At 36.6% G+C, this 27781-nt stretch overlaps 1 protein-coding gene across 2 annotated transcripts in view; it reads right to left on the bottom strand.

Annotated features, from left to right (window-relative positions):
* spopla (speckle type BTB/POZ protein like a) overlaps positions 1-27781 on the bottom strand; it is a 105950-nt gene that overhangs the window by 17672 nt on the left and 60497 nt on the right. For both annotated transcript variants that reach the window (XM_028806507.2, XM_028806508.2), the window contains exons 6-8: positions 24276-24427; positions 23510-23637; positions 13661-13838 (exon numbers count right to left, since the gene is read on the bottom strand). In XM_028806507.2, coding sequence (XP_028662340.1) covers positions 13661-13838; positions 23510-23637; positions 24276-24427 — 458 coding nt within the window. The remainder of the gene's footprint in view (positions 1-13660; positions 13839-23509; positions 23638-24275; positions 24428-27781) is intronic.

Raw genomic sequence — 27781 nt, 5'->3', positions numbered from 1 at the left:
TGACTGAAGTGGAACGAATAACCACACACTGTTTAATCTGCTTCTTCAACAATCACGGGTGTGGGAAAATGGCCCTCTTCAAAGTATGAAGATGTGATCAAATCTAAAAAGATATTCACTGTGAAATTTGGGGGTGTTATCGTCAAACACCAAAGATACAATTGTAAACAGTTTTGGAGGTGGGCTGAGGCAGGTGGTGTTGTGTGTTTAGACAAATGTCAGCTGTGTAAAGGCCTATTTATACTTTGAGTTTCCACATTGTCGTGAGGAGTCCAATAGGGTGAAGGTGATATAAATTTCATCAGTAATCATGTCTCCACAATTTTTTGATTAAGAAGTCCTGTACATGTTGACTGTGCATGTGCTGGACAAGAAAATATGGGCTCATTAGAGGAACCCATCACTACCCGCACTTATACAATCCAACATGAAAAGCACACAGAGATAACCAAATGTGCACAAATTAATGGCAAGAAGCTACCCTGATGTGAATATTGAGGTTTACGCAGGTTGTAATAGAAGTATCTGCAAGACTGATATCTTAAAGGCAAAGAAGAAAAACTTTGGAAAGACCGGGGTAATAAAAACAGACCACAGTGTGTTCAATCATGTGTGCAGCTATCTGGGCCAATGTATAAACAAGCTTTAAGAAGGTAACCCCACTACATGTCATCTCTTCTGAGGCAAGCAACAAAAGCAGCTTCCTTAAGTCTTCATCCGCAGTAAAAATTATATATCAAAATTTTTAATGTTTGACAAATTTAAAATCGTGTCTCATTTCTATTAGTCTCATCGAGCCACACGATTTTTAATCAAGAATACATGTTTTGGGACAACCGTTTAAAAAGTGTTTAACAAATCTTGGCAAACTACTGCACTGCAAAGGCTATACCCATAAGCTTCCTCCAAAAACGATGGCCCCAGTTTCGAGTCCATTCATTTTATGCTGTCAACAGGGTTTAGAGAGGCAGCAAAAGATACTGAACACAAGACTTGATGCAAAGGGAAAATAAAAAGCTAAAATTGATCTTATCCATTTAGGAACCGCACCACTAGCATCAGGTAAGTGAAGCTTAATAATTAATCTGCACAATGATATTAGCAGAGTTTAGATAAGTATTGAGGTCTGTGGGTACACATGTTAAAATGCTGCAGCTATTTTTCTCATGAAATGTTTGCACTTCCCATTAGACATTAACACTAGAATCCCTGAAGCCTACAAAAAAACTTGTAATCCTGAGCCACCTTAAATTCCTTTGCACCTCTCCTCATCAGCGTCTTTTGTTTTGCAAATGTGTCGATCAGCACAAACAGCCTGTTATCCCATCCAACCCCCCCAAAAAAACAGAGCTGAAGTCAGTCACAAATTTGTCCCAGCTGAGTCTCTTTATCATGCTGTGAGGTGCCTGGAGTTGTATTGGGTGAATATCGTTATTTGGGATACATACATCTCGTGTGTGTTCCGTGTCTACAAAGATCTGTGTAAGTATAGGATGACATGAAATACGAAGCAGAAATGCTGAACACATACCTAAAACAAAGTTTTTCAATGTTATACTAATAATGAAATGAAGTGTATAATGTATGAAGACTTCAGTCCGAATATCAAATAAACACGTGCACTTTTAGTCAAGAATATAACCAATCAAAAAAAAAACCCCATTCAATTTACATGTTGCTATCAAGGAGTTAAAAACCCAAACTTAAATGTCAATCGACAGAAAGCTGAAATGTATTCTCGGATGGAGCAAGTTCGAGTCCGGGCGTTTTCAGTAGTGAGCTGCTATTATCTGATGATGTCAAGACAAGCATAAGCTGTGTGAAATGGGAAAAACTCATTTGCACAAAGCATACTGTGAAGACATGTCCCTCGTGCTGTGTAGATGCACACACATGCACCTTGTTCATTTCCATGTATTAATTTTTGTGTATTTCTGGTTCTAAACATTGCATATTGTTTACTATTACAACGTGATGACATGTCACTTGTGTGCTGTGGAAACTCACAGACACACATATACACACACACGATGGATGGATACTTTATTAATCCCAAGGGGAAATTCACATACATAATTATATTGCTAATCTCTTATTTTGTTTTGTTATTTTGTTCATTTCTGGTTCAAAAACAGTGCTTAAAGTTAACTTTCAATACAAATCCTCATGACTCATCTGTCTTGATTTTAAGTCAGTGGGTCAATTTGACCCTGAACAGAAGAAGTGTCACATGTTAATTTATCAACATCACTCCACAAAAAAAAAAAAAAAAATCAAAATGTTAAATAAAATGTAAAAAAAATCAATATCATGTAAAAAATATTGTATTTTATAGGTAGGCCTTTCCAATGTACATAAAAAAAAAAGTTTTAAAATGCATTTTTTTATGAAAAACAAGTGAATTATCCTCATTGAACTATGATCTGTGACAGATTAAGAACACCACTGCACTAAATATTGATTGAAATGGTTAGTAATTGAGTTAATAATGAGATATAACCCATGTTTATTGGGAGTTTTTGGTTTCTGATACTTTTGGATAATTAAACATGCCCTGGGTCAAACTGACCCAGGGACATCACTGCTGTTCCTGAGAAACACACATAACAGGAGGGTTATGCAAAATTCTAGAAACAGCTATAAATGAGCAGCTAAATGATTACAGCATTCTATTCTTGACAAGTTTCAGTCAGGTTTTAGAACAAGTCATAATACAGAAACTGCACTGGTTAAAGTAGTAAATAATTTGTGGGTTAATGCGGAAAGAGGCTGTATATCATTTTTTGTTCTCTTAGACTTGAATACAGCATTTGACACCATAGACCACAGTATTCTTGCAAATTGCCATAGACAATAGGTGGGCCTCTATGCCAGCCATCTTAAATCGGTTTCAGTCTTACTTAACAGGCAGAAAATTCTTTGTTAGTTGTGGTGATTGTACTTCAGAGACCCATGATATTTTAGATTGTGTACCACAAGGATCTCTTCTGGGTCTGCAGCTTTTTTAAATGGACATGCTTCTATTACGTCAGATTATTTCAAAATACCAGGTGAGTTACCATAGTTATGCAGATGACACACAGCTGTAATTATCTATAGCACCTGATGACCCTGATGCTCTTGGCATTCTGATCCAATGTCATAGCAGTATTTCAGATTGGATAAGTAGTAACTTTTTGAAATTAAATAAGGAGAAAACAGAAATCTTAGTGATTGGCAAACATGGAAATAGCGAGGGTATTAGAAATAATCTTGATCCCTTATGCTTAAAAGTCAAAACGGACGCGAAGAATTTAGGGGTAACTTTGACCTAAACTTTAAATTGCATTTTAACCAGATTACTACGTTTGCATTTTTTCATTAAGGAATACAGTAATCCCTCCTCCATCGCGGGGGTTGCGTTCCAGAGCCACCAGGAAAATAAGAAAATCCGCGAAGCAGAAACCATATGTTTATATGGTTATTTTTATATTGTCATGCTTGGATCACAGATTTGCGCAGAAACACAGAAGGTTGTAGAGAGACAGGAACGTTATTCAAACACTGCAAACAAACATTTGTCTCTTTTTCAAAAGTTTAAACTGTGCTCCATGACAAGACAGAGATGACAGTTCAGTCTCACAATTAAAAGAATGCAAACATATCTTCCTCTTCAAAGGAGCAAACAAATCAATAGGACTGTTTGGCTTTTAAGTATGCGAAGCACCGCGGCACAAAGCTGTTGAAGGCGGCAGCTCACACCCCCTCCGTCAGGAGCAGAGAGAGACAGATAAAAAAAATCAATATGTGCCCTTCGTGCTTTTAAGTATGCAAAGCACCGTGCAGCATGTCTTTTCAGGAAGCTGCACAAAAGATAGCAACGTGAAGATAATCTTTCAGCATTTTTAGACGAGCGTCCGTATCGTCTAGGTGTGCGAACAGCCCCCCTGCTCAATCCCCCTACGTCAGGATCAGAAAAAGTCAGCGCAAGAGACAGAGAAAAGTAAGCTGGGTAGCTTCTCAGCCATCTGCCAATAGCGTCCCTTGTATGAAATCAACTGGGCAAACCAACTGAGGAAGCATGTACAAGAAATTAAAAGACCCATTGTCCGCAGAAACCCGTGAAGCAGCGAAAAATCCGTGATATATATTTAAATATGCTTACATATAAAATCCGCGATGGAGTGAAGCCGCGAAAGGCGAAGCGCGATATAGCGAGGGATTACTGTATAGCAAAAGTTAGACCTCTGATAACTTTACAAGATGCTGAAAAATTACTTAACACTTTTGCTTTTAGTCTATTAGATTATTGTATCTCCTAACAGGACTACCTGAGACAGACATCAGTTGGTTGCAATTAGTACAGAATGTTGCAGCCATAGTCTTAACTAGAAAAACGTTTGTAACACATCTTACCAGTTTTAGCATCATTACATTAGTTACCCATGTCATTCATAATTTATTTTAAAATACTACTACTGGATTACAAAGTCTTAAATAATCTCCCTCCGTCCTATAATTTGGAATGCCCATTTCCCCTTCAATCCAAGTCAATCCTTTTATCTTAGAAAGTAGGTCTATTTATAATTCCAGCCTTTCGCTGTTATGCAAGCAAAATCTGGAATATTTTACCAGTAACAATTCACGAGGCTAGCACTGTGGAACATTTCAAAAAACTGCTAAAAGCCCATTATTTTAAATTGTCTTTCTCTTACTTATATTATAGTTGTATTCCTGATAGACTACATGGGCACAGAATTACCATATTCTTCAGGGATTCATAATCTGCACTAATCTCTACTAATCTCTACTATTCTTTGCTGTCTCTCTTCTGATTGCGATCTGTACTGGCACCATGCAGCCCCCTGCACTAATGGATTGAAGGCTGGTCTCCAAGCTCTGTACAAGACTAACATCATCAAATATATTATGTGAAGCCTGAAAATGAAGAGGACTGATTTAATTTATGTTAGGTAGAATGTCCAGTGGGGGCTGGTCAGTATCTTTGGCCTTAGAACCCCTGCAGATTTTTTTTTTTTTTTCTTCTTTCTTTTTTGATATTCTTTAATATTATTACCTAAATCATATTAGCTTTCATATAACTTTCTTTTTGTCGTATTGTAAAGCATTTTGAGCTACACTGTTTGTATGAAAATGTGCTACATAAATAAATGTATTTTTAAAACATGCAACACACATTTGTATGCTTAATAGGTCTTTTTTTCTGGAGACTTTAACTGCAGATGGTTAATTGTAAACAAAAGTTTGCGCTTTGTAAGACCAGGTTAATAATTGCACCTCTGATCTTTGCAGTTCAAAATCACTGCCCCTACTTTTGAGCACTGCCTTCATAAGGTGCTGGAATGGTTTAGAAATGAGACACTCAGTGACCCATCTAATTGTTCTCACCCAGTTTTAAGCAAAAGGTCATCCACACTTGTTTCCAGATGTATATATTATATGCCTGGCTTCAGCAAGTCTACATTTCTGCCAGAATACTGTGTGCCACTACTGTGTTACTGATTTCACAGGACTGACTAATTGTGAGATACGTCCACTGTTCTGGCTTGCCTGGGAGGTGAGCATTCTGTCTACAGGAAAGCAGTTAAGACTCGGTTTTCATTTGTACCCTGAATGAAGGCTAATGTCCATAAACATTCCCATATTTGGAGAATCTGGTTGAAGATTTTCTGATTGGCTGGGGACACTATTTTACATATTTAAAATAATGGAAAATACTTTTTCAATATTCAATTTTAAAAGAGAAAAGAAGGTATGTGCCACAGGTACAAAGAAAGAAAGACATGAAAGGCATTATATCATAGATTGGTTGACAGAAAGATAGCTAATTAGATAGACAGACAGAGAGACATGAAAGGCACTATACCACAGATTAACAAGAAATGTAGCAATATGCCCTGGAACAACAAACTAATCTCTATGCACTGTGGATACAATTAGATTTAACTGTTCTTTCCTTTTCAGGACTATTTTTCTAAATTATGAGCAACAACTGAGTAGGCAAAATAAAATGTCCCTGAACAGTATTTTTATATAATCACACTACACGTGCGGTGTAGTAACAGTCACATCAGCATCAGACTGTAGAAAACAACTGCAAAACTTTATTTTTAAAACAATAAAAACGGCCATAAAAAGTACAGTTTATTGGCAAGTGATTTAATGTAAAGTGTCAAGTACCCAGAGATCTACTACTATAGTAAAGAAATGCCCATATATTTTCATTCTTGCATATAGGCAAGGCAAGTTTAAATCATACCTGTAGCTTTCCACTTTTACATTTTAGGTTGACAACTCTAGTACTAATTTTGCATACTTATTGTTCTGATGCCATCTACACCTGTACTATCTGTAAAACTGCCACCATTTTTTCTTTTGTGGATACCCGAAAACACTGTACACTGCTTTGTAATTTCAAAGATCTGCCCTTTGTATTTTCTTGTATTGCATCTCTAGATTCTTTGTAGGTTGGTAACATAAAAGGAGGGACTGTCCACTACTGTTTAATGAACCAAAACAGCCTTATGTACAGCTTTATTGCTAGATGCTGTACGTTCATTCTTACCATGGCAAAATGGAGCCAGAACAACAACAGAAAAAACTGAAAATAACTGCAGGCCAAAAGAAATTGTACATATAACTGGCTCAAAGTAAATAGTACAGTACCAAATTATGATAACATGTTAAATAAAGGAGACAGCTAAGGAACTCTTAATAGTGTCTATCCTTTTAAATCCTGAACAATGTTCTGGAGTATACTGGAACCTGAACCTGGCAGAAGTCTTCTCTGCCAAGACAGCCCCAAAACATTGAAAAATATTTTCTGCAGAGGAGTACACAACTACACCTTTTCATCATACTTCAAAGTTGTTAAATGGTAAATGATAAAAGACCTTTCTGGTGGGATGTGGAAGATTCTGATTACCATTACTTGGTTGTGTTGAACAAGACAAGCCAAAAAGCTATTCCACATAACAGCAATGGACACCTATCTTGTGCAGTCAGGGTACAATAAAATACAATGCGTATCAAAAACATTTGTTGTGATGCGTATTAGCAGTCCCTTGGACCATGTTGTTACATTTTATTATGATGGATCCTGGGTTGTACTGGTAAAAGGTGACCAGACATGCTAAAAAATGCAACTGTTTTTTTTTTGCTTTCAAGGGAATTGACAGAACTAACACATTTAAAATTAGGATGTCGTGTGTATATTGTCATAGCCTCCATCCCTTGTGACTCTGAACAGGGTAAGAGAGTATGGAAAATTGATGCATATATAGACAATATCATCTTGATGTTATAAAAAAACTTGTTTTAAGTTTATTTAAAATAGATTCAAGCATGTCAATTTAATTTCAAATCATATGATCATACATCTGCAAAATTAAAATTGAAACACTTATGGAATATGTCCTATTATAGAAGATAAAAACCAAATGTATGTTCAAGGTATGGGGTGAGAAAAATGGAGAGAAGAAACAGTTAATGGGAAAACACTGCACATTTCTGTCTTAAGCATCTGTTTTATGCAATCCAGTGTGTTGTGAAGTAACTGCAGCTGCCAAAAAAGCCTTATTATGCTTTTAACTGAGATAATGTCTGTGGTAATCTAAACATTTCTTATAAAGAAAAAGCATCCCATGAGAAAATAAAATTAATTTTAAATTTTACTAGCTGGTCATTCCAACAGAAACTGCTTATTGATATATTAATGTCTTTAACTTGAGATCAGAATGAAAGCCTAAATCCTCAATATTTTCTTCAGCTGTGACTATAGCAGTATAAACTGTATGTTGACTCTGTTTCTACCTTCCACTTCATGCCCAGCTAACCAATTATCAAATAAGACAAAGATTACAAAAGGAGGAAAATCATCTGTGCATTATTAATGTATCCTCAAACTTTTTATTATCATATGCTTATACTAACAGCTTTTAAAATATACTTAATTATACTTTATTTATACTATTTACTTATACTATTTATTATATACTATACTACCTGAACCAAAATGTAATGTTGTGGTGGTAAATGCACATATTCAGATTGACTTTATTTAAATGCCACCCTGTCAAATGTGGAAGCACATACTGCTAATACTGGTAATTTCTAAATGGGCTGAAGCTGTACCCCATGTTAAAATTGATGCTTCACTGGTGGTGAAGTCGCTTTCATAGAAGTTATCCCCAGATATGAAATCCCACATTAAATTTCATCAGATTGAGGAACTCACTTTGTAAATGCAATAATTCAAGATTTATGTGCAGGCTTACCAATAAAGCAAGCTCCACTTATCAACCTGCATCAGCTGGAACAGTAAAATGCACCAATACCACTCTGAAAAATAAGCTAGCTAAAATCTGCACGTAAATTGGTCTGAAATGGCCTGAAACTTTACCTTTAGCCTTAATGAAAGATACCCCTAAGAAAATCACTAATTTATCAACTCATGATGGTCTAACTGGTTGTTCAGTGATGCATCCATGCACACCGCCAATATTTTAAAGTGCCAGCATTTAACTTCAATGGATGACAAAATGTGGAAATACTGTCAGGAAACTGACATCTGTTCTCAAAGGTTTATATCCTCAGTTGAAAGAAGCCTTCTTGCCTGCTCCTCTGAAATCACCAGCTCATCAATTCAGATCAAATGACTGGGTCTATGTCAAAGTGTTTAAGAGGAAGATAGTGTTCTCCTCTTGCTGGAAAGGTTCCTATCACATCTTGCTCAAACTACATTGCTGCGTCTTCAAGGCCTAGACTCCTGGAACCATTACACCCAGTGCAAGTCAGGACTCAACTGAAAACCCATCCCTGCTAATGGAGATGTTGCTGCCAAGAAAAGGTCAAGAGCTCCTGAGTGTGTCCTGAAACTATTAAAGCAGGAACAACATTTACTGCAGCTACGTGAACAGAACATTATGCAATTTGATTAGTTTTATCGGAGTTCACTGCGGCTTTGAAAACACAGAAAAGGACATTGCTTAATTCTTGATTATTTTCTTTATTATTATGCTTGAATATTGGAGGAGGCATCAATTTAAAAGACTTGACGATATGGCTCTAGTGGTTCAATCTTCAGTTACACAAAGTAGGCAGCTCCCCTGGCACACTGGTAGGTTGTCTGCCGAATATTGGGCATATTGTTAGTCCTAGCTGTCATGTACAGCATCTCCATTTGTTTGCCTTAACTCATCATTCTCATCACGCTTGCGCTCTAATTAACCCTGATGAGTATCTGTATGAACATGAGCTGCAGGGCATCAACACCAATCATGCTTTGTCAGTGGGTTGGTCCAGAGCTATCAGTTACAACAAAAGCTGTTAGCTCTTGTTATAGCAGTCCAATGATTTTCCAGCCTACAGTGAGTTTCCTTATAAGAATTATACTGGACCTTTGTCAGCCTGCCTCCGGCCCAATGTTAACTTTAGCCTAGAATGGATCACTCTTCTAAAAATGACACTTCTCCCACCCTGACTGCTGATGGTTTTCTCTGGATAATCCCCGCTGTTCTGAACACCTATGTTCCTTGAATTATAAGGAAGAAATATTCCAGTTATGCAACTAAATGTCCCACCACCAAATGCTCTACCAGGCCGCATAGACCCAACTGCTCCTATGTGGAAAACCTCACCTGTCTCTGAAATTCCATTAAAATTGACTAGAACAAGATTCTACACCAACACTGGTAAGCCTACTTTATAGAGATATACTGTTCACCTTAGGAACCAATCCCTGTATTCTTAACTCCCCTCACGAATAACAGCTCCTAATAATACTACTTTTATGTATGGCTGCCTAAAGAGTGGCGCTGTTCTTATTACTTTGTCTTTGTAGTCCCTGACATTTCTATCCACCTGCTCTAACATAAGGATATTTATTTACTTAGAGAGCGAAAATGTCTGAATGCCAAAGCCAAAAAAATATGTTTGTGAAATAACTGAATCATCCTCTCCAGGAAATAACAGTATATATGGAGATTCAGCATTACCACATTTGGTGGCCTATCCATATGGTAAACCCATTAATGTTATGGTCCAAGTTCTTCAATTGCTGGCCAATGTGACTGCTGATTCTCTGAATGAAATTAATGCTAAGTTGGTGTCACTTTACACCATCACCCTACAAAACTGTATGGTCTTGGATACACACTTAACCAAAGCCAGGCCTGTGGCTATTGCCAAGTATCTGAATACCACCAAACACAATAAACATGAAATGGACCTTCCCTCTGAACTGCCTTTCTATGAGGATGTGTTGCACATTATGCATCTGAGATAAATACTGTGGAATTGTGGATTTTATCTTATTATTTTTGCATTGATTTTGTGCCTTTCGGTAAAGCACATTACTATAAGAATGAAGTAAGAATGAAGCAACAGTAAGTTGACTTTTCATCTCATCTTCCAGAAACTGGTGTTCTTCATGATTTATTTTCAGTTCAGTTAAAACTGCAAAGATAAAGCTATGCATACTGCCAAAAGAAAAACTTAGACATCATTAATCAAGCTTCCCTATTTCTCATTTACAAAATGTCATAGGCTATGTCTTTTGCTAAAATGCTGAATAACTGTTAAAACATTAAGGCTAGAAGTGTAACTTGAGCATCTATTGTCCATATTAAAAGTGTGGAGGTCACAAGGGCTCTTAGTGACCTTGACTGTATATAATCAGTTCAATGTCAAGCTACAGTGGTTACTATGTCACAGAGGACATTGGTTCTCCTCCCCCCAAACCCAGTATGTTTCACTTTAATCTAGTATCTTTAATAAGGACCTATTCTATTTGCATCATATGATTCCTGGTGTTGTCTCAAAATTTATTTACACAGTGCCTACATTCTTATTTACCACACAATATTTAATGTATCACAGGATGGCACTATTCCTAAAATTTTTTTTTAAAAGTCAATGATAAACTGTTTCTTGCCAGGTATTTTATACTGCTTTGATCTAGTAGTTTTCTAAATTGAAGCATATGCAATGTTACATCACTACTTCACATATTTTTAAAAATATAAGCAGACAATGACTTAATTTGGGACTAATGACATAATCAGAGAAAATATGCTAAATATATAAAGATAAATTCATCCACAGGATGGAATAGTATGCATTTATAAGCACTGGTAAGATGAGTTTTGACATGTAAGAAACGTGTATAGGGAAAAAGAAAACCTGTGGTAACCTGTGCTTACCAACGAACACCTTTTTGTACAAGTACCATATACACTCAGTTTAAGGAAGTTAATGTTTTATTTATTGTTTATTTAAAATAAGTGAAATACTTAAAATGCAATTTAATGGCTTGTCAGAAAAAAGTGCAAGTATTATTTGCATTTTTATACATATATAAAACACAAATGATGGTGGTATCAAAAAATATATACCGTATTTACTCGTGTACCACGCGCCCTCGTGTAAGACGCGCACCCTAATTTTTACAAAGAAAATTGCAAAAAAAATTTGCCCCGTGTACGATGCGTGTTGTGATTGTATAGGAAGCGTTTAGGGCACATTTTCCACGAAATGCACTTCTGTTTTTTTTGATGCATGACGAAAGAGCAAGCAAACGAGAGAGAGCGCGCAAGCACACGAGAGAGAGAGAGCGCGCGCAAGCACACGAGAGAGAGAGAGCGCGCGCAAGCACACGAGAGAGAGAGAGTGCGCGCAAGCACACGAGAGAGCGCGCGCAAGCACACGAGAGAGAGCGCGCAAGCACACGAGAGAGAGCGCGCAAGCACACGAGAGAGAGCGCGCAAGCACACGAGAGAGAGCGCGTGCAAGCGAGCGAGAGCACGTGCAAGCGAGCGAGAGAGAGCACCCGCAAGCGAGCGAGAGAGAGCACCCGCAAGCGAGCGAGAGAGACCACCCGCAAGCGAGCGAGAGAGAGCACCCGCAAGCGAGCGAGAGAGAGCACCCGCAAGCGAGCGAGAGAGAGCACGCGCAAGCGAGCCCAAGCAGAAGAAGTAAACATTACAGAAAAAAATTTCCTTGTGTATGACGCGCACCTGATTTTCTAATGCTAATTTTCGGGAAAAAATGTATGCGTGCTACACGCATAAATACGGTATAAAATGTTTGTATAATCTATATTACTAATCGAGAATGGTAAACTGGATGGCATGGACGCAGGTACACGGCGATGGGACCATGAGACATACTGCACGGGCGCGTACAGCGCGCGTCTCATAGACCGCACGCGAAGTCGTATCCACCGCGACCGAAGGACTCACGGCCCAAAAACGAAAGAGCTCAACTGACGTGAATGAGAAATGAAGCAACAACGCGCCCATAGCTAATGACTAACGACACAGCCATACAAAAAAGAGGATTCTGCGCTGCAACCCAGAGTCAAACGGAAGAGGCTACGGCGGCCCCACAGGTCCACAATGATACTACGGAAGGCGCAGGCGTCACCGCCATATTGTGAGTGGCACTACTACGGAAGACGTAGGCGTCACCGCCATAATGTGAGTGGCACTACTGCGGGGTGAAGTCAGGAGTAATGTGCTGCTTGGGATTGTACAAACCGCTGAACGCTTTATACCGAATTCAAACACAATACAGCTCAACGATACAAACACGAGCCCACCTAAATAAAATCAATGAACGCAGGCGCCTACAACGCGCATCTGAAACTGCGGAAGCAAAGCAGGCACGGGTTCAAAACGAACAAGCTCGACTGACGGATATACAAACACGAGCCCGGCTGGATAAAATCAATGAACGCAGGCGCCTACAACGCGCATCTAAAAATGCCGCAAGCAGAGCAGGCACGGCTCCAAGACGAACAAGCTCGACTAATGTATTTCAGGATACTCAACGCCAGGGGTAGGCGAGCGAAGCGAGCAGGGGGCGGAGCCCCCCTCGTAAATTGCAAATGCAGATTGTTGTTTTCTGAATGTTACATGAAATCTTTATGCTATAATGAAATGAGGAAGAGGAATAAGGAAAGGAAACTATCGTCATGAACAGATATTGCAGAGCCCTATTTATGTTAATCATATTCAAACTACTCTGTTTCCTGTCTGTTTAAACAAATCTGCATCTTTATGTGCACTCATTATGTAATCAGTAATCTGTAAAGGTAGTATTTATGTCTACCTGTGAAGAGCGCTATACAAAAATAATCTGAAACTAGACACAGACAGAAAAATGCAATTGTCTGTGGTGTGTGTCGTTCACAAGATTTAGGCAAATGGCTAAGCAATAGGCAGGATACAAAAGAAGTAAACAGCAAGTTCAACCTACTAAATAATAGATAGCACAATTATGAATAGACAGGACTATATAAGCAAGGGGGGGGGGGGGGGGGGTGGTAATGTAATGGTCTAATGCTGTTTTCTTAATTAAAGTAAATAAAGACTGAAAAATTATTTGAAAACTTGCAGTTATATAAATAAAATTACAACAATCCACTTATCTGTCAGATAGCCTAGTACTGAAAATAGGCTCTCAAAAAGTATTCAATTGTTACAGGTGACAAATGTGACTGGCTAGACAGCCAGATAGCTTGAACACTTAAGTGAATATCTCTAATTAAATAAACTATGCAGCCAAGAAATTATCAAAATATAGATTTATAAACCTGCTGAAGGGAAAGGTAAAGTGGATAAAAAGCAAAACTCAAACTAATAAAAAACAGATATCTCACCTGCTAATATGGATTTGTGAGCTTTGAACTCTTGCCCTCCAACGTAAAGGCTGCAGTCAGTGAATCGAGAACTTTCCCAAAGATTTCCCAAATCATCTGATAATCGACATTCTGGGACCTTGAGCATGTTCATATTAGATTGGCCTGAAATATTTACAGAATCTTGGACGACACTTACCTGAAGAAATATTCAAAAGTTTGAAAAATATTCTCATTAGTATACAACTTTAAATGATTAGTATATGTTAACCTGTCCAGATTCCTGTAGCTATGGAAAAACACTTGAGGGGGAAAAAATACCTTATTAGTAAACAAACTTGAAATTCACAAAATGTAGTATATATATTTAATTCTATTAGTACACATTAGCACGGATCTCCAGATATTCTTCTTTAATTTAAGCATAATAGTAACAGTTGACATTGTTATAAAAGAAGTCCTACAAAATACATGTATAGGAGGTATTCTCTACAAAAAAAGGAAAGGAAAATTAAAATTATTAAATAAAAATGTGATTTCTCTTTTGCAATTTCATTTTCAAAGTCTACACAAGAATGCTGCAAAAATTAAAAAAAAAATGAAATAACAATTTCTAATTTCATTTACAAAGGTTACACAAAAGCTGCAAGAATTAAAAATAAAATGAAAGAACAGCACTTGCAAATTCATTTTCAGCCTCAACAACAAAGAAGCTGCATAAATGTAAATAAGTACTGGTGCCACCTGCTGTTTATTGAAGTTTCGTTTTCCACTTTGCACATTCTTTTATAAGTTCTCAACATGCAAACAGCGCGGGTCATTGGGCAGGTCTTTGCACCACAACTTCCCACAATACTTTGTCCTTCAGCTGTAGTCACTTTGATCGATAGAACTTTTCATTTTGACTGTGCTTGAGACGCAAATTTGATCTTTTCATGTCCGTACTACAAGCTTGACAGTGAAACCATCTAACAAAACCTGAACATCATGCATTATTGTAGTTCTGAAGTAATTCATGTGTTATTTAATTACAATATTTAACATTACAAAAAGCTGTCTGTTACGTCATAATTTATATTTATTTACACTAACGGGATGCTTTTTTTTTTTGTATTTTGTAGTATTATAATAAATTTACTACTCCGCAGTTTTAAACACCTCCTCTTCCGTCCCATATCCCTGTAGTTGATCGACAACTCAATTGGACTCTATTATACCTTTTCAAAATATGGTGATACAGTAGTGATTGTTTTATTCACTAAGACAACCTTCCATAATCCGTAATTTTTATTTAATACATGCTAAGTTTTCCATCATTTATGACATTTTTTTTAACCTACCTCATTAAGAAATATATGAGTGACAAATATGAAGTGCATTATCCATCAATGAATTCATATTTATACACAAAAAGAAATAAAGTTAAACAAATTAAAATTAATTTTCTGACCATTTTAGAAAGTATTAAACACACAATTCCTACAATATAATTCCAAAATCTGCTCGAATAGGTACAAAATATTTTTGAATTGCATTGCTTTTATATTGTTGTTTCACATTACCTTTATATGTGTAAGTCATTAGATAATTGTTTCTATGAAATTACATTCATCATGAATAGAATCCCCTTTAATGTCTATAACTCATCTTATTATTAAGAGCTATACACAGTATATGAAATTATATTTATAGCAGAATTGTTTTAGAAGTGTTACTTTTTTAATATGATTGCAGATATTTAACTTCTTTTACGTGTCAAAATGATTAAATCATTAAAGTCATACTTCTTGATGGAATAATCTGTTGTTTTGGTGACTTGATTGTCTAGGAGAGTGAGACAAGAACGAAGAGTGTGGAATGTGTTTAAATTTAAAGTAAGGTTCCAGTAAAATAATTACTACTGTATCACCTTATTTTAAAAAGTTGTTAACAATAAAGTGTTCGATCGAGTTGTGAATAAAATACAAGGGAAGTGATGAAAACAGTAGAGGTATGTTTATTATAATACTACAAAATAAACAAAAATACTAAGTGTCTCGTTTCCACTCCAGTGTAAATATAAATTATGACGTAATAAAGGTTAATTTTTGTCATGTTAAATATTGTAATTAAATAGCACATTAATTACCACAGAACGATAATTATGCATGATTTTCAGATTTTGTCAGATGGTTTTGCTTTGAAGCTCGAAGGAGAAAAGAATTGTGGGAAGTCTAGGTACAAAGACCCACAAACTGACCCACGTTATTTGTATGTTGAAAACTTGAAAATGAAACTGCAAAGTAGAAAAGGAAAATTCAATGAGCAGCAGGTGAAGCCAGTGCTTATTTGCATTTTACTTTTCATTTTTGCAGCTTCATTGCTGATCAGGCTGAAAATAAAATTGCTAATGGTGTTATTTAATTTTATTTTTAATTTTTGCAGCATTCTTGTGTGTACACTTTGAAAATGAAACTGCAAAAGAGATTACATTTTCATTTTATGGTTTTAATTTTTATTTCCTTTTTTTTTTTTATAGAAAATACCGCCCATATCCTTTGAGGCTCTGTGTTAAATAGAAGTGTACAATGTTAACAGAAGAAACTGTTTGTCCTCACATTATATAAAAACATTTTCACAAGCAAAAGTACTTTCAAACAAGGAGTGCAAAATTAACAAAAACTGATAAACCAAACATAACTTGTTGACTTAAACTAGCTGCACTCATATATATAACAACCTGACAAACAGTGCATATTGCTGGTGAACACTGAGCAATAGGTCAGAATTTTTTTTGGCTGCACACAGTGAAGGTTTATAAAAAAAAATACAACAAAAAAATCACCATGCCAGTGTTTCCAAATTGTAAAGAAATTTGATTAGAATTAATCTATACTCGCTAAATGAAAGGGGGGAAAAAGAAGCAAGTTCACATCTTTAGATTAGTTAAAGCCAGGTATGTACTCAGTAGTGCAATAAAACATGTTTAAATGATTTCTTCAATGTTGGAAGGCTTTAATATGCAAGTTGCTTATGATCTTTGGTATCTAAAATTCTGATGTTTTAACTTGTTTACTGTACGCTATACAAAAAGCACATTTAGATATACAGTAGAACCCAAAATATCCAATGTAACGTGAACCAATGCAATCTCAGATTAACTGAAAACTGGATGCAGCCATGATGGCAGCACACTGAAAATAGCCAAGGAGTGCAGTTAGGGAGGAGTTAGTAAGTCACACCCACACTCTCAGTCACCAGCTACTTGACCACTCTCTCAGTAAAGTGAAGATTAAAAGTATAGTATTTATGTGCTAATTACAGTAAAGCTTTTATTAACTATAAGAAAAGTAGTGTATTACACTTACTGGTTGGTCTCAGATAATGTGGAACCTTGGTTAATCGGGGAGCAGATAATCAGGGTCCTACTGCATTTGTTTTATTTAAGCATAAGAGTTTTGGTTTATTTATAACAATGTTATACTTCCTATTAGTGCTGGGCGGTATGACCAAAATCCTATATCCCGGTATTTTTCAAAATTATACCGGTTTCACGGTATTGGACGGTATTTTTTCCCCCCATGTATGAGTGGATGTTAACCACATTTTCCACTACAATTACTGGCTAAGAATAACCTATTCCACTGTCATGAGAATTGTACATTGTTCAAAAAAACATTTTAATGTGCACACAAGTATTAATACAGGTTTGCATGGCCCCATAAAGTGATAGTTTTCAAGGGGGTGGCACTAAAGAAAAGAAGGAATCACATTGCATGACAGATGCATTCAAAATAGAGCCTTTTTATTGAACAAAGTTTGCAAACAACTTAAACAAAAATTTTGACAACATATTTTCAACCGTCCAAAGAGGCATTTAGACTTAGTAAAATATCCAGAGGTGCTTGTCAAAAGTTGTATTGCACCGAACAGGTCTTAGAAAAGGAATAAATAGTAAATATTTTTTGTAAACCAACTACACTTTGCTAATGTTAACAATCTCTGTCCACTGACATGTTAAAGTGACTTTTTAAACAACTTTACCATCATTAAACTGCATAATATTTAAACTAATAAATAATAATACAATAAATAATAGAGCAAATTCCAGTAATAATACTATTACAGCGATGCCTCGAGATACGAGTTTAATTCGTTCCGTGACCGAGCTCGTAAGTCAAAATGCTCGTATCTCAAATTAATTTTCCCCATTGAAATTAATTGAAAAGAGATTAATTCGTGCCAGCTCCCAAAAAACCACCCCAATTTTTTGTTAAATGTTTTCAACATAAGAAAAATGTATTTATAATGAACAAATATTGTAAACAAACAAAATAAAACCTAATACATAAAAAAGAATCTAAAGAAATAAACAGATGTTGGCAAAGCCGATTAGCGTACTGTAATGTTTTTTTCTTTCACTTCACTTTTGCTTAACTTAATTTTCTTCACTAGTTTTTTTCTTTTTTGCCATGCTTTCATCACTTTCATTCGCAGGGCATTTCAATAGAAACCTGTCCAAGGAGCTTTGTTTAGTCCTTCCCTTTAGAATGTTTCTGAAATGAGTTAGGCAAGTGTCATTAAATAGCAAGGCTGCACGTTCAGTTTCTTTTCAGTAAAGTCAGGCGTTAGGCAAGTGTCATTAAAAAGCGCAGCTGCAAGTTCAGTTTCTTTTCAATAAAGTCAGCCGTTAGGCAAGTGACATTAAATAGCGCCACTGTATGATCAGTTGTAATTTTTTCAGGGTGTTTCTTTTCTTTAAAGTTCGAAACTTTTTCTCACAATGCAAACACTTCCTTTATCTCACTTTAAGAGATAACCTCCTCTGAGATACCGATCTCCTGCAGAACCTCCGTATGTTGCTGTGAATGTAGTTCCGTCAACTCCTCTGTCGTCAGTGCCTCGGAATGTGCGGGGACAAGCTCTTTGACGACTCGTATTTGGAATTTTGGCTCGTAACTCAAGACAAAAAATTGACCTAGTGACGGCTCGTATCTCAAAAAACTCGTACATTGGGGCACTCGTATCTCAAGGTATCACTGTACTTCCAAGAATTCAAAGCCCAGGTGCATTATACAGTATTCACCAAATTAAAATAAAATAAAACAAGTGCAACTTGGTGATGACATCTTTACCAACTGAACCATCATTAAGGCAAACTGCATTAATATGGACCTTGCTTCAAGCTAAGCTATATACATAAATAATAAAAGTGCAACTTGCATTTATAATGCTATTTGTGGTATAGCATTACGGAAGCGTATTAGGGCCACGATGAAGAAAAAAAAAAAAAAAAATACGGACACAGTGAAGAGAAAAAAAAAAAAAAAACTGTCCAGATTAAAGTCGACATTTCCACTTTATTCTCACAATTTTGTTATTAAAGCAGAATGTCATAAACTAAACTTCATCCTAAAATCAATGTTTAATTTATTAGATTTTCTCAAAGCACATTAAATGCTTTGTGTTATGTGTTCCTCGACCCAGTTAATCGCTATGCATTTCTTAAATTGACTTCCTCTATACTAAGAGGAGGTGCAGGCAGCGATCGACACACAAAATACATTGACTTCATGATATTCCTACTCTCTGAAAATGAAGAATGCCAAGATAAATTTTCATGATGAAATGCATTAAATCAGGTATTAAACATGCACGGTAGTGCTGCTCCCTCGCAGTAAGGGGTCCCCAGGTGTACGTTCAGTGTAGAGAACTTTATGGCAGGTGTGACCAGGTTCCAAAAAACTGGATGTACGAATGAGTATCGCACAGGTTTAACTTAAATATAGTGTAAATATTGGGTTTGAGATCTGATGGTCAGAGACACGAACACAGAATTAAATGGATGTTCTTCTGAGCGGGCTCTCTTTATTGCATGCGTGCTGTCTCTGTCTGATGTACCAAACCCGCAGTTCCTATCTTTTTCTTTCTCCACATAACCAAATCACCACAAGATAAATGTCTTTGTGAAATGAAACCGAGTTATAAACTTAGACCACTGAGTGTTCAGTATTATCCAGTAGTATAGAAACAGTATTCACACATTTGAACATAATGGTCCACATCCAACCTTTTAAAACCAAAGTATCTACAGACAACAGACACGGCTCCTTTTTTTGGTAAAAGTTCTTCTATGTCATCATGTTCAACTTTATCGTCCACTACAGCTTCAGTTTCAGAATGTTCTCTGTCCATTTTCACCATTCAATACCTCCACTAACGCATGTACTCCGATGCTTTCGAGTTTAGCGGTGCAGCAGTAAAAAAGGTCCCATCCCCTCACCACCGCAGACCGTGCACAAAGTTCTCCCAGCTCATGCCTTGATCATCTGGGAGTGAAGTGCTGGAGTTTTAGAGTGGAAATAATAGATTGTTATTTGGAACAAATGCATTTCATGTGTATTCCGTTTCTACAATAATCTGTGTAAACACATTGTTAAAACAGAAATGTTTTCATATTTTAGTAGTAAATGACAAAATGTTGGCATAAACTATATAATGTGTGAAGTCTGAAGTCCAAAGATCAAATAAACACTTTCACAAAAGGTTCAAGGACGATACAACAGCTTACGTGGCGTAGCGGTAAGATCTGCTGACTTGTAATCAAGAGTTCCCAGTTCGATCCCGACTGACTCCTATATTTGCCGTTTTCAGTAGTGAGCTGCTCTTAGTTAATATTATACAGTACACACATATATTTGGTTGGCGTCTGTAACAGACGGTGTACATTTATAGGACTTGTAAAAGTTACTTTTTTTTTTTTTTTTCACTTTTATTCTCTCAGTCACAATCACGATACATACTACCGCCCCCCCCAGGGATCTGACGCTGTTAGTTTTTATTTGAAACTGGGAATAACTATAGATGTGAGTGGTGTTTTGAGGCAACGGAACTGGACATTCTCTGATCTGGATGGATACAAGCTGACACACAAACACTGGTGAATCTGCCTTCTTTGTATCTCACCGTCACTTGATTTTTTTTTATTCAGTTTTATTGAGTGTTCCTGCTCACGCTGAATTAGCATGCACCTTATGGTCTATGAAAAAGCAGAGACATAGGTATATGATATTTGGAATTATTCATTTTATGACCTGTATAGTACATTTCAGAAAACATTGTGCCACTGATGCAACAGCAACATTATTCATATTATTTATATTCATTTGCATAACATCTTGCGGTTGTAATCAGTGACCGTGTGTTTTTGTTCCCCCCGATTTTGCCAGTCCCCACGTTGCTGTATGGTGGCGTTTCTTTTGTAGTCCAGGACATGCAGAGGAAAGAACAGTACAGAGAGGTCAGTTCAGCGCTATATGCAATCATCAAACTCAAATGTTAACAGTTCACACATACGCAAGGACTGTCCTTTCTACATTTACGACATGTGTACCTGTTGCAATGCGCACACTTCTCTCTGTGCTGTGGTTTCTATTAGACACCTGAAAGAAAGAGACAATATACGTGACATTTTGAAGAAATCGTTTTATGACCTGAATAGTACCAATCAGAAAACATCATCGTACTAATGCAATATTATTTGAAAATGAATAGCGTCAGATCGGGTGTGAATTTATGCTGGCGCTGTTACTTAGAGTCAGATCAGGAGCAGCGACAGCGGGATCGTGATTGAGAGAATAAAATTGAAAAAAGCTAACTTTTACAAGTACCATAAATTTATACCCAATGTCCCATATATTTGTCTTTCTTTTTTTTTCTCCGTGCTGCGTTGACATCATGCACCAGAAGGCGTGAGCTTATTCAGTGCTGAACACGCAGGTGGCCAGTTGCTGTGTGCTATAACAAGCTTGACCTGGCGGCAATCAACACACATGTACTGTGCCGGGCATGTATGGGGGCCACTGAGAAAAGAATAGTGTTCATGGCTCACCTTGCAAAGGAACTTTGTCGTCACATCTTACTAGAAAAGGCGATGGAAAAAGAAAAGGAGGATGCAACATCGACAAGCTTCTGTTCCAGACAGCCGCTTTCACCAGGAAAGTAAATGGAGTCAGCGTCAGGTGCTCTTTCAATGTAATAGGAACCAAAGCATAGAGAGAAGTGTGAGCATTGCAACAGGTACACATGTTGTAAATGTAGAAAGGACAGTCCTTGCGTGTGTGTGAACTGTTAACATTTGAATTTGATGATTGCATATAGTGCTGAACTGACCACTCTGTAGGCCTACTAGTCTTTCCTCTGCATGTCCTGGAGTACAAAAGAAAAAGCACCATACAGCAACATGGAGACTTGCAAAATCGGGGGGGGGGGGGGGGGGGGAAACACACGGTCACTGATTACAACCACAAGATGTTATGCGAATGAATATGAATAATATGAATAATGTTGCATCCATGCCAAAATGTACTATACAGGTCATAAAATGAATAATTCCAAATTTCATATATGCCTCTATCTCTGTTTTTCATAGACCATAAGGTGCATGCTAATTCTGAATAAAAAAAATAAAATAAAACTGAATAAAAAAAATCAAGTGACAGTGAGATAAAAAGAAGGCAGATTCACCAGCATTTATGTGTCAGCTTTTATACATCCAGATCAGAGAATGTCCAGTTCCATTGCCTCAAAACACCACTCACATCTAAAGTTATTCCTACTTTCAAATAAGAACTAACAGCGTCAGATCCCCGGGGGGGGTGGGGGGGTGGTAGTATGTATCGTGATTGTGACAGAGAATAAAAGTGTTACAGATGCCAACCAAATGTGTGTGTGTGTACTGTATAATATTATCAATAAGAGCAGCTCACTACTGAAAACGGCAAATATAGGAGTCAGTCTGGATCAAACCGGGAACTCTTGATTACAAGTCAGCAGATCTTAACGCTACACCACGGAAGCTGTTGTATCGTCCTTGAACCTTTTGTGAAAGTGTTTATTTGATCTATGGACTTCAGGCTCACACATTATATAGTTTATGCCAACATCTGGTCATTTACTACCAAAATGTGAAAAACGTTTCTGTTTTAACAATGTGTTTACACAGATTATTGTAGAAACGGAACACATATGAAATGCATTTGTTCCAAATAACGATCTATTATTTCCACTCTAAAACTTCAGCACTTCACTCTCAGATGATCAAGTCATGAGCTGGGTGAACTTTCTGCATGGTCTGTGGCAGTTGGGGGATGGAATAGCAGGCTGCTTGCCTTTATCGGCACATTTACAGGACAAAAGACACTGACGGAGACGTGCGATGGGATTTAAGGTGGGCCGGATCTACAAGTTTTTTTTGTAGGCTCTGGTAATTCTAGTGTTAAACCGGTGTTGCGGTGTAAAAAAATTCCATATCATTTCAAAAATAAAAAACGTTTTTTGGTATGAACCGATATACTGCCCAGCACTACTTCCTATCCTGCTGTAATGTATGGTTGCTGATCCTCTGAAAAAAACATGACCTAGAAAGATACTGTATATGTATGTTGCAATGTATGCCATACACCTTCCATGAAATGTGTACCATGCACATATCACTTAAGAGTTTATCTGTGGAGATGTAGGGACAAACAGCGGAGGCGGGGAGTTCCAGAAAAAAGGAATTTAATTTGCATGGGAATTTCCCCAGAAGGAAGAGACAAGTTGCTGGGTATATGAAAGCCTGGTTAGAGTGCATAGTCTGTAATGATAATATAATACTAAAAGTATACAAATATGTAATAGGCAACCAAATAATACACTGCATTAAAAAGTTATTTACATTTTAGAATTAAGTAACAGTTCAGCAGTTTCTAAAAAAAAGTTAGTGTTAATTGAAAGTACCAAATATTTAGCATTTCATATTGTGTAGTGATTTATTATAAATCACTACTTTTGCAAAATGTAATGCATATTTGCCAAAACAGAATATTTTAATCTCTTCCCAATTCTTACCTCACAGAACAGTGTAAGCTTATCATCTGGTAGAAGTCCATTAGCTTCATCAAGTAGAAAATCTCTTCTAATAAATTTTTTGAATCCCCAGTCCTTCCCCTGAACAAATCGATAGGCTCTTTGGCTTTCTAAGAAAAAAAAAAAAACACAACATTGAAACTGTCATTAATGCTGAATAAAAATTCCTACAGAACTGAAAACAAGAACATACCAATTTCATGACACCAAATTAAAATGTTTAATTTTAGTAAATTTAAATACAATTCAGAACTGAAATGATATACTGATTTATTCAAACACCACACTGTTTTACTATATTTCTTCACACCATTTTGATATCTACAGTATATGTTCAAATCAGAGCTGAAAGGAGTCCTTTACGTTTTCTTAAAATAATTTAAAAAATTCTCCTCTAATATATTACAAAGGAAAAACTTTTAAAGGTTATTATTAATGTTTTGACTTGCACATACTAAATTATTGCACTTGCATCTTGAATGCCTATATCAGAAATGCATTAAAACTGTAGTTAAACATACAATGATCAAGTTTAAATAGTAATTTTTAGTTTCTTGGGTCACTAGCCAATTTTATGTTATGAAATGCAATTACTGAGATAGCAGTTTGTTTCACAGGTTGTCAGGACCTGACTTCATAGTTGCTAACAGGAAGCATCAAAGGTCATCAATAAGCAAAAGAACAGTAGGAAGAAAATAAGTGTTAGTTCACCCTGTGGTGCTAATGTATTTTTATTTTTAGATCTTACCCATAGCTTTTGTTTCTTCTCTTTTAGCATTAAGCAAAGAAAATTTGAACTTTGCTCTTACTTCACTTTTTGGACAACTAACTAGTAGCAAATATAAAGATAAATAATCTTTGCTTTCATCATCAAGTCCCTTTGGATTTACTCGTAGGCACCTGCAAAACAAAAATAAATTTTACAAATATATCCACTTACAGTTTAAAACTTGCCACAATATGAACTTGTTTAAAATGAATACCCCAAAACACAATTTTGAACTATACATATAATGATGTTGGTCCCTGCTCAGTGGACACTCAGCAGTACATGTTTACAAATGCAGCTGTTGGGACTGAAAACATTTTTTCATGTTCTGTTAAAAAATAAAAAATTACGAGAAAATTTTAAAATGCTTAATGGTTAAAACTGTAAAATCACTTCAAGGGTACTATAATCCCATCACAAAAAATGATACAATGATATTAAAAACACAAAGCAAAGAACAGAACAGTGTGTTGTTACTTAAACATAACATATACTAGGGGGCTTCGCTCGCAAACCCTCTGCCTGTGCTATGCGCTAACCACTTTGTGTCTCTGTCGCTCGCGTTGTGAAGAGGGGGGCTGAACACACACCAAGGAGACATGATTGCTCCTCCGACACCCCCTCTTAAACGGTGACACAATGGGAAAGTTTTTTTTTTTTTTTACCTCCTCTTTGCTCGATCAGTTGCTGCCATGCTGCGTGATCTGATCTGCACTTCATTCGGCGCACTTCTGTCATATCACCTATGTCCATATATTCAATCTCTTTTCGCGTTTACCTTTTCATCAATATTACATTGAATTTTGATTCTGTGTTTGGAATTACATCGTGACAACGCAACATATAACTGCCTGTGAGTGAATATCGTTTCTTTCTCTCTACAAGAAATGTGTCTGACATAACCATGCAGGACTTTTCCAAATCTCTTTGCATAAGGTCTTGTCCCGGGTGTGGTTACATCGCTTGGCACGAAGACTGTCTCAGAGACACTTTCACGTCCCGCAAGACGAATCACGTCTCGTCTCTTTCCAAGATTTTTTTTTTTTTATAATAGAGAGATAAGAACATATTCACACATCAATGGGTGACTTATCAGCAAGAAAAGCAGTATAGTTTATCAAACTATTAAGAGTACAGTTTAATCCTAACAGTGTAGCAGCTGATGTGAACTGGTGTCCATTTGAGATTCACTTGGCTGTCTGTAACTCTGAATTACTGATCCCAGAAGGCTACCACCTGAATGATCAAATTCCAGTGCAAATCAAAGTTTCTCTAATCATAAATTACTAATATGTGTTATAGAATGTCAAGTCTAGAATGCCAGAAATGTTTTTATACATTATGTAGGGGGCACAAAGAAATATGGGAACTGGGATTTCTTGATTCTCCACAACTAGTGTTTTTTTGCATGGCTGCACTCAGGTCCTAATCTGGGATCCTGAGTTGGTTTGTCACGTGGTGGGTGCGGCAATACACTGTATCAACGTGTGCTCCTAACCTTACTAATAGATTAGATTAGAAAAACTTCATTAATCCCAAGGGGAAATTCCACGGCTCCACCCATTGGGTAGTGAAACAGGACAAACTTTAAAAATCAATAAACAAACAGGTATTGCTAGCTAAGCAGAGGCAAGGTACCCTCCAAAATGTGGCAACAGGTAGACCGATTCGAATAGAAGTCGGTGCGTGAGTGAGGAGGGCCCTGCCCGGCTCCCCACTCCTGACGTCACGATTCCCCCTCCCCCTTGGCCCACAGCCTCTGTCTCAGACTAGCACAAATAAATCGCTCCTACAAGGGAACCATGATACTTGGCGTGATGGAAGAAGTCGCAAATTCAACCGAAATGTTCAAGAAAATTACAGAAAAAAACCCAATTTAAATCCGTTTAGTAGTTCTCTTCTGAAAAGCGGACAGACAGACATAGAATTTTATATTATATATATATATATATATATATATATATATATACATATATATATATATATACACACATAGAACTAGAAACAGAGCTTTTCAGTCTTATGTGGATAATAAATTATAAATCAGTCAATTTGAGCAAAAGTAGTCTTTTGTATCATTTGGTAGATTTAGATTTTTAAATAGATTTAAAAAGTAACTTGATTAATTTCTATCAAAAACATTACTCATGCACACACACCTGAGTACTGTGCAAAAGTCTTAGGCACTCGTGAAAAATTGCTATAAAGCAGAAATGCTTTCAAAAAGAATGTCACAAATAGTTTTTATCAATCAATAAACTTCCCAGAAGGTGGAGCAAACAAAACAAAAAAATGAAACCAATATTTGGTGTGACACAATAGGTTACATCTAGGTACACACCAGTCCAAACCAAGGTTTCTGCTTTAGGGACAACCTTCAGGTTGCAAGATGACCACCTTGTGTTTTCTGTGTTTGCCATGGTGGTAGTTCGACTGGCAAGTCTTACACATCTTCTGGAACTGCACCTTTTTAGTATGGTTGTTCCTTGACTAATTGTATTCCCCTAAACAACGGCTTTTGGTGCAGTTATTCACTTTGGTTCAACCTGCACATCATGTGATTCATCACTTTCACCCATTTGTTATATTGCTTAATCAACCACTGGGGAATTAAGCCTAGAAATATGTTCCTATATTACTAAAAATATAGCTGGTTATATTTTCAGAAAGGGCAATTGTTGCTCATTTACAGCAGGTGCAGAATATCATAAATGTACTTGCTTGTGATTTTAACAGACATGTTTTGTCTATCTAAAACCTTTGGTTAATGACTTTTTGTCATTATTGGACACATTGATTTTATCCAGGATACTAATGCTCCAACTCATTCTCTTGGTCACATCCTTGATCTCATTCTTACATGTGGTAACTCAGTTAATAATATTGATATATGTAATGTTCCTTTTACTAATCGTTTTTCTCTAACGATGGATTTGAATATTACTGTTGACATTACTGCTACAAGGTGTGCCCCATGCTATTCTTGCTTTTTGAATTCTTCTATTATATCTGATTTTAAAAACATATTCTCCAGTCTTGATATACAAGGCCAGTAAGATACTATTGACGATTCTGTCTTATCTTTAAATTCATCATGTAAAATTTTAGACTCAATTGCTCCCCTCAAAAAATATGCTGCAAAAAGGGAAGACCAGCTCCTTGGCTTTAATTCCACTACACAGCAGCTGTGCCACACCTATAGAATTGCTGAACGGCATTGAAGTAAGGTAGGTTGGCTGTTTCTAAGCAGATTTTTAGGACTTCTCTGTTCAATTTCCAGGATGCAGTTAAGAAATCTAAACATGATTACTTTGCAGATTTGGTATCCGTTCATTCTAATAAACCTAGCATCTTATTTAATGTAATTAATGATGCTATTTATCCCCATTCAAAGATGGTATTTAAAGAACTGTTCTTTCATCGCAGCAGTTTCATTATTTGTTAGCAAAACTGATACTATCCACTCTGGCACTGTTACTACTCAT

This window comes from Erpetoichthys calabaricus, chromosome 8, assembly GCF_900747795.2.
Source record: "Erpetoichthys calabaricus chromosome 8, fErpCal1.3, whole genome shotgun sequence".
Lineage (NCBI taxonomy): Eukaryota > Metazoa > Chordata > Cladistia > Polypteriformes > Polypteridae > Erpetoichthys > Erpetoichthys calabaricus.
This window is presented reverse-complemented; position numbering and strand designations above follow the sequence as displayed.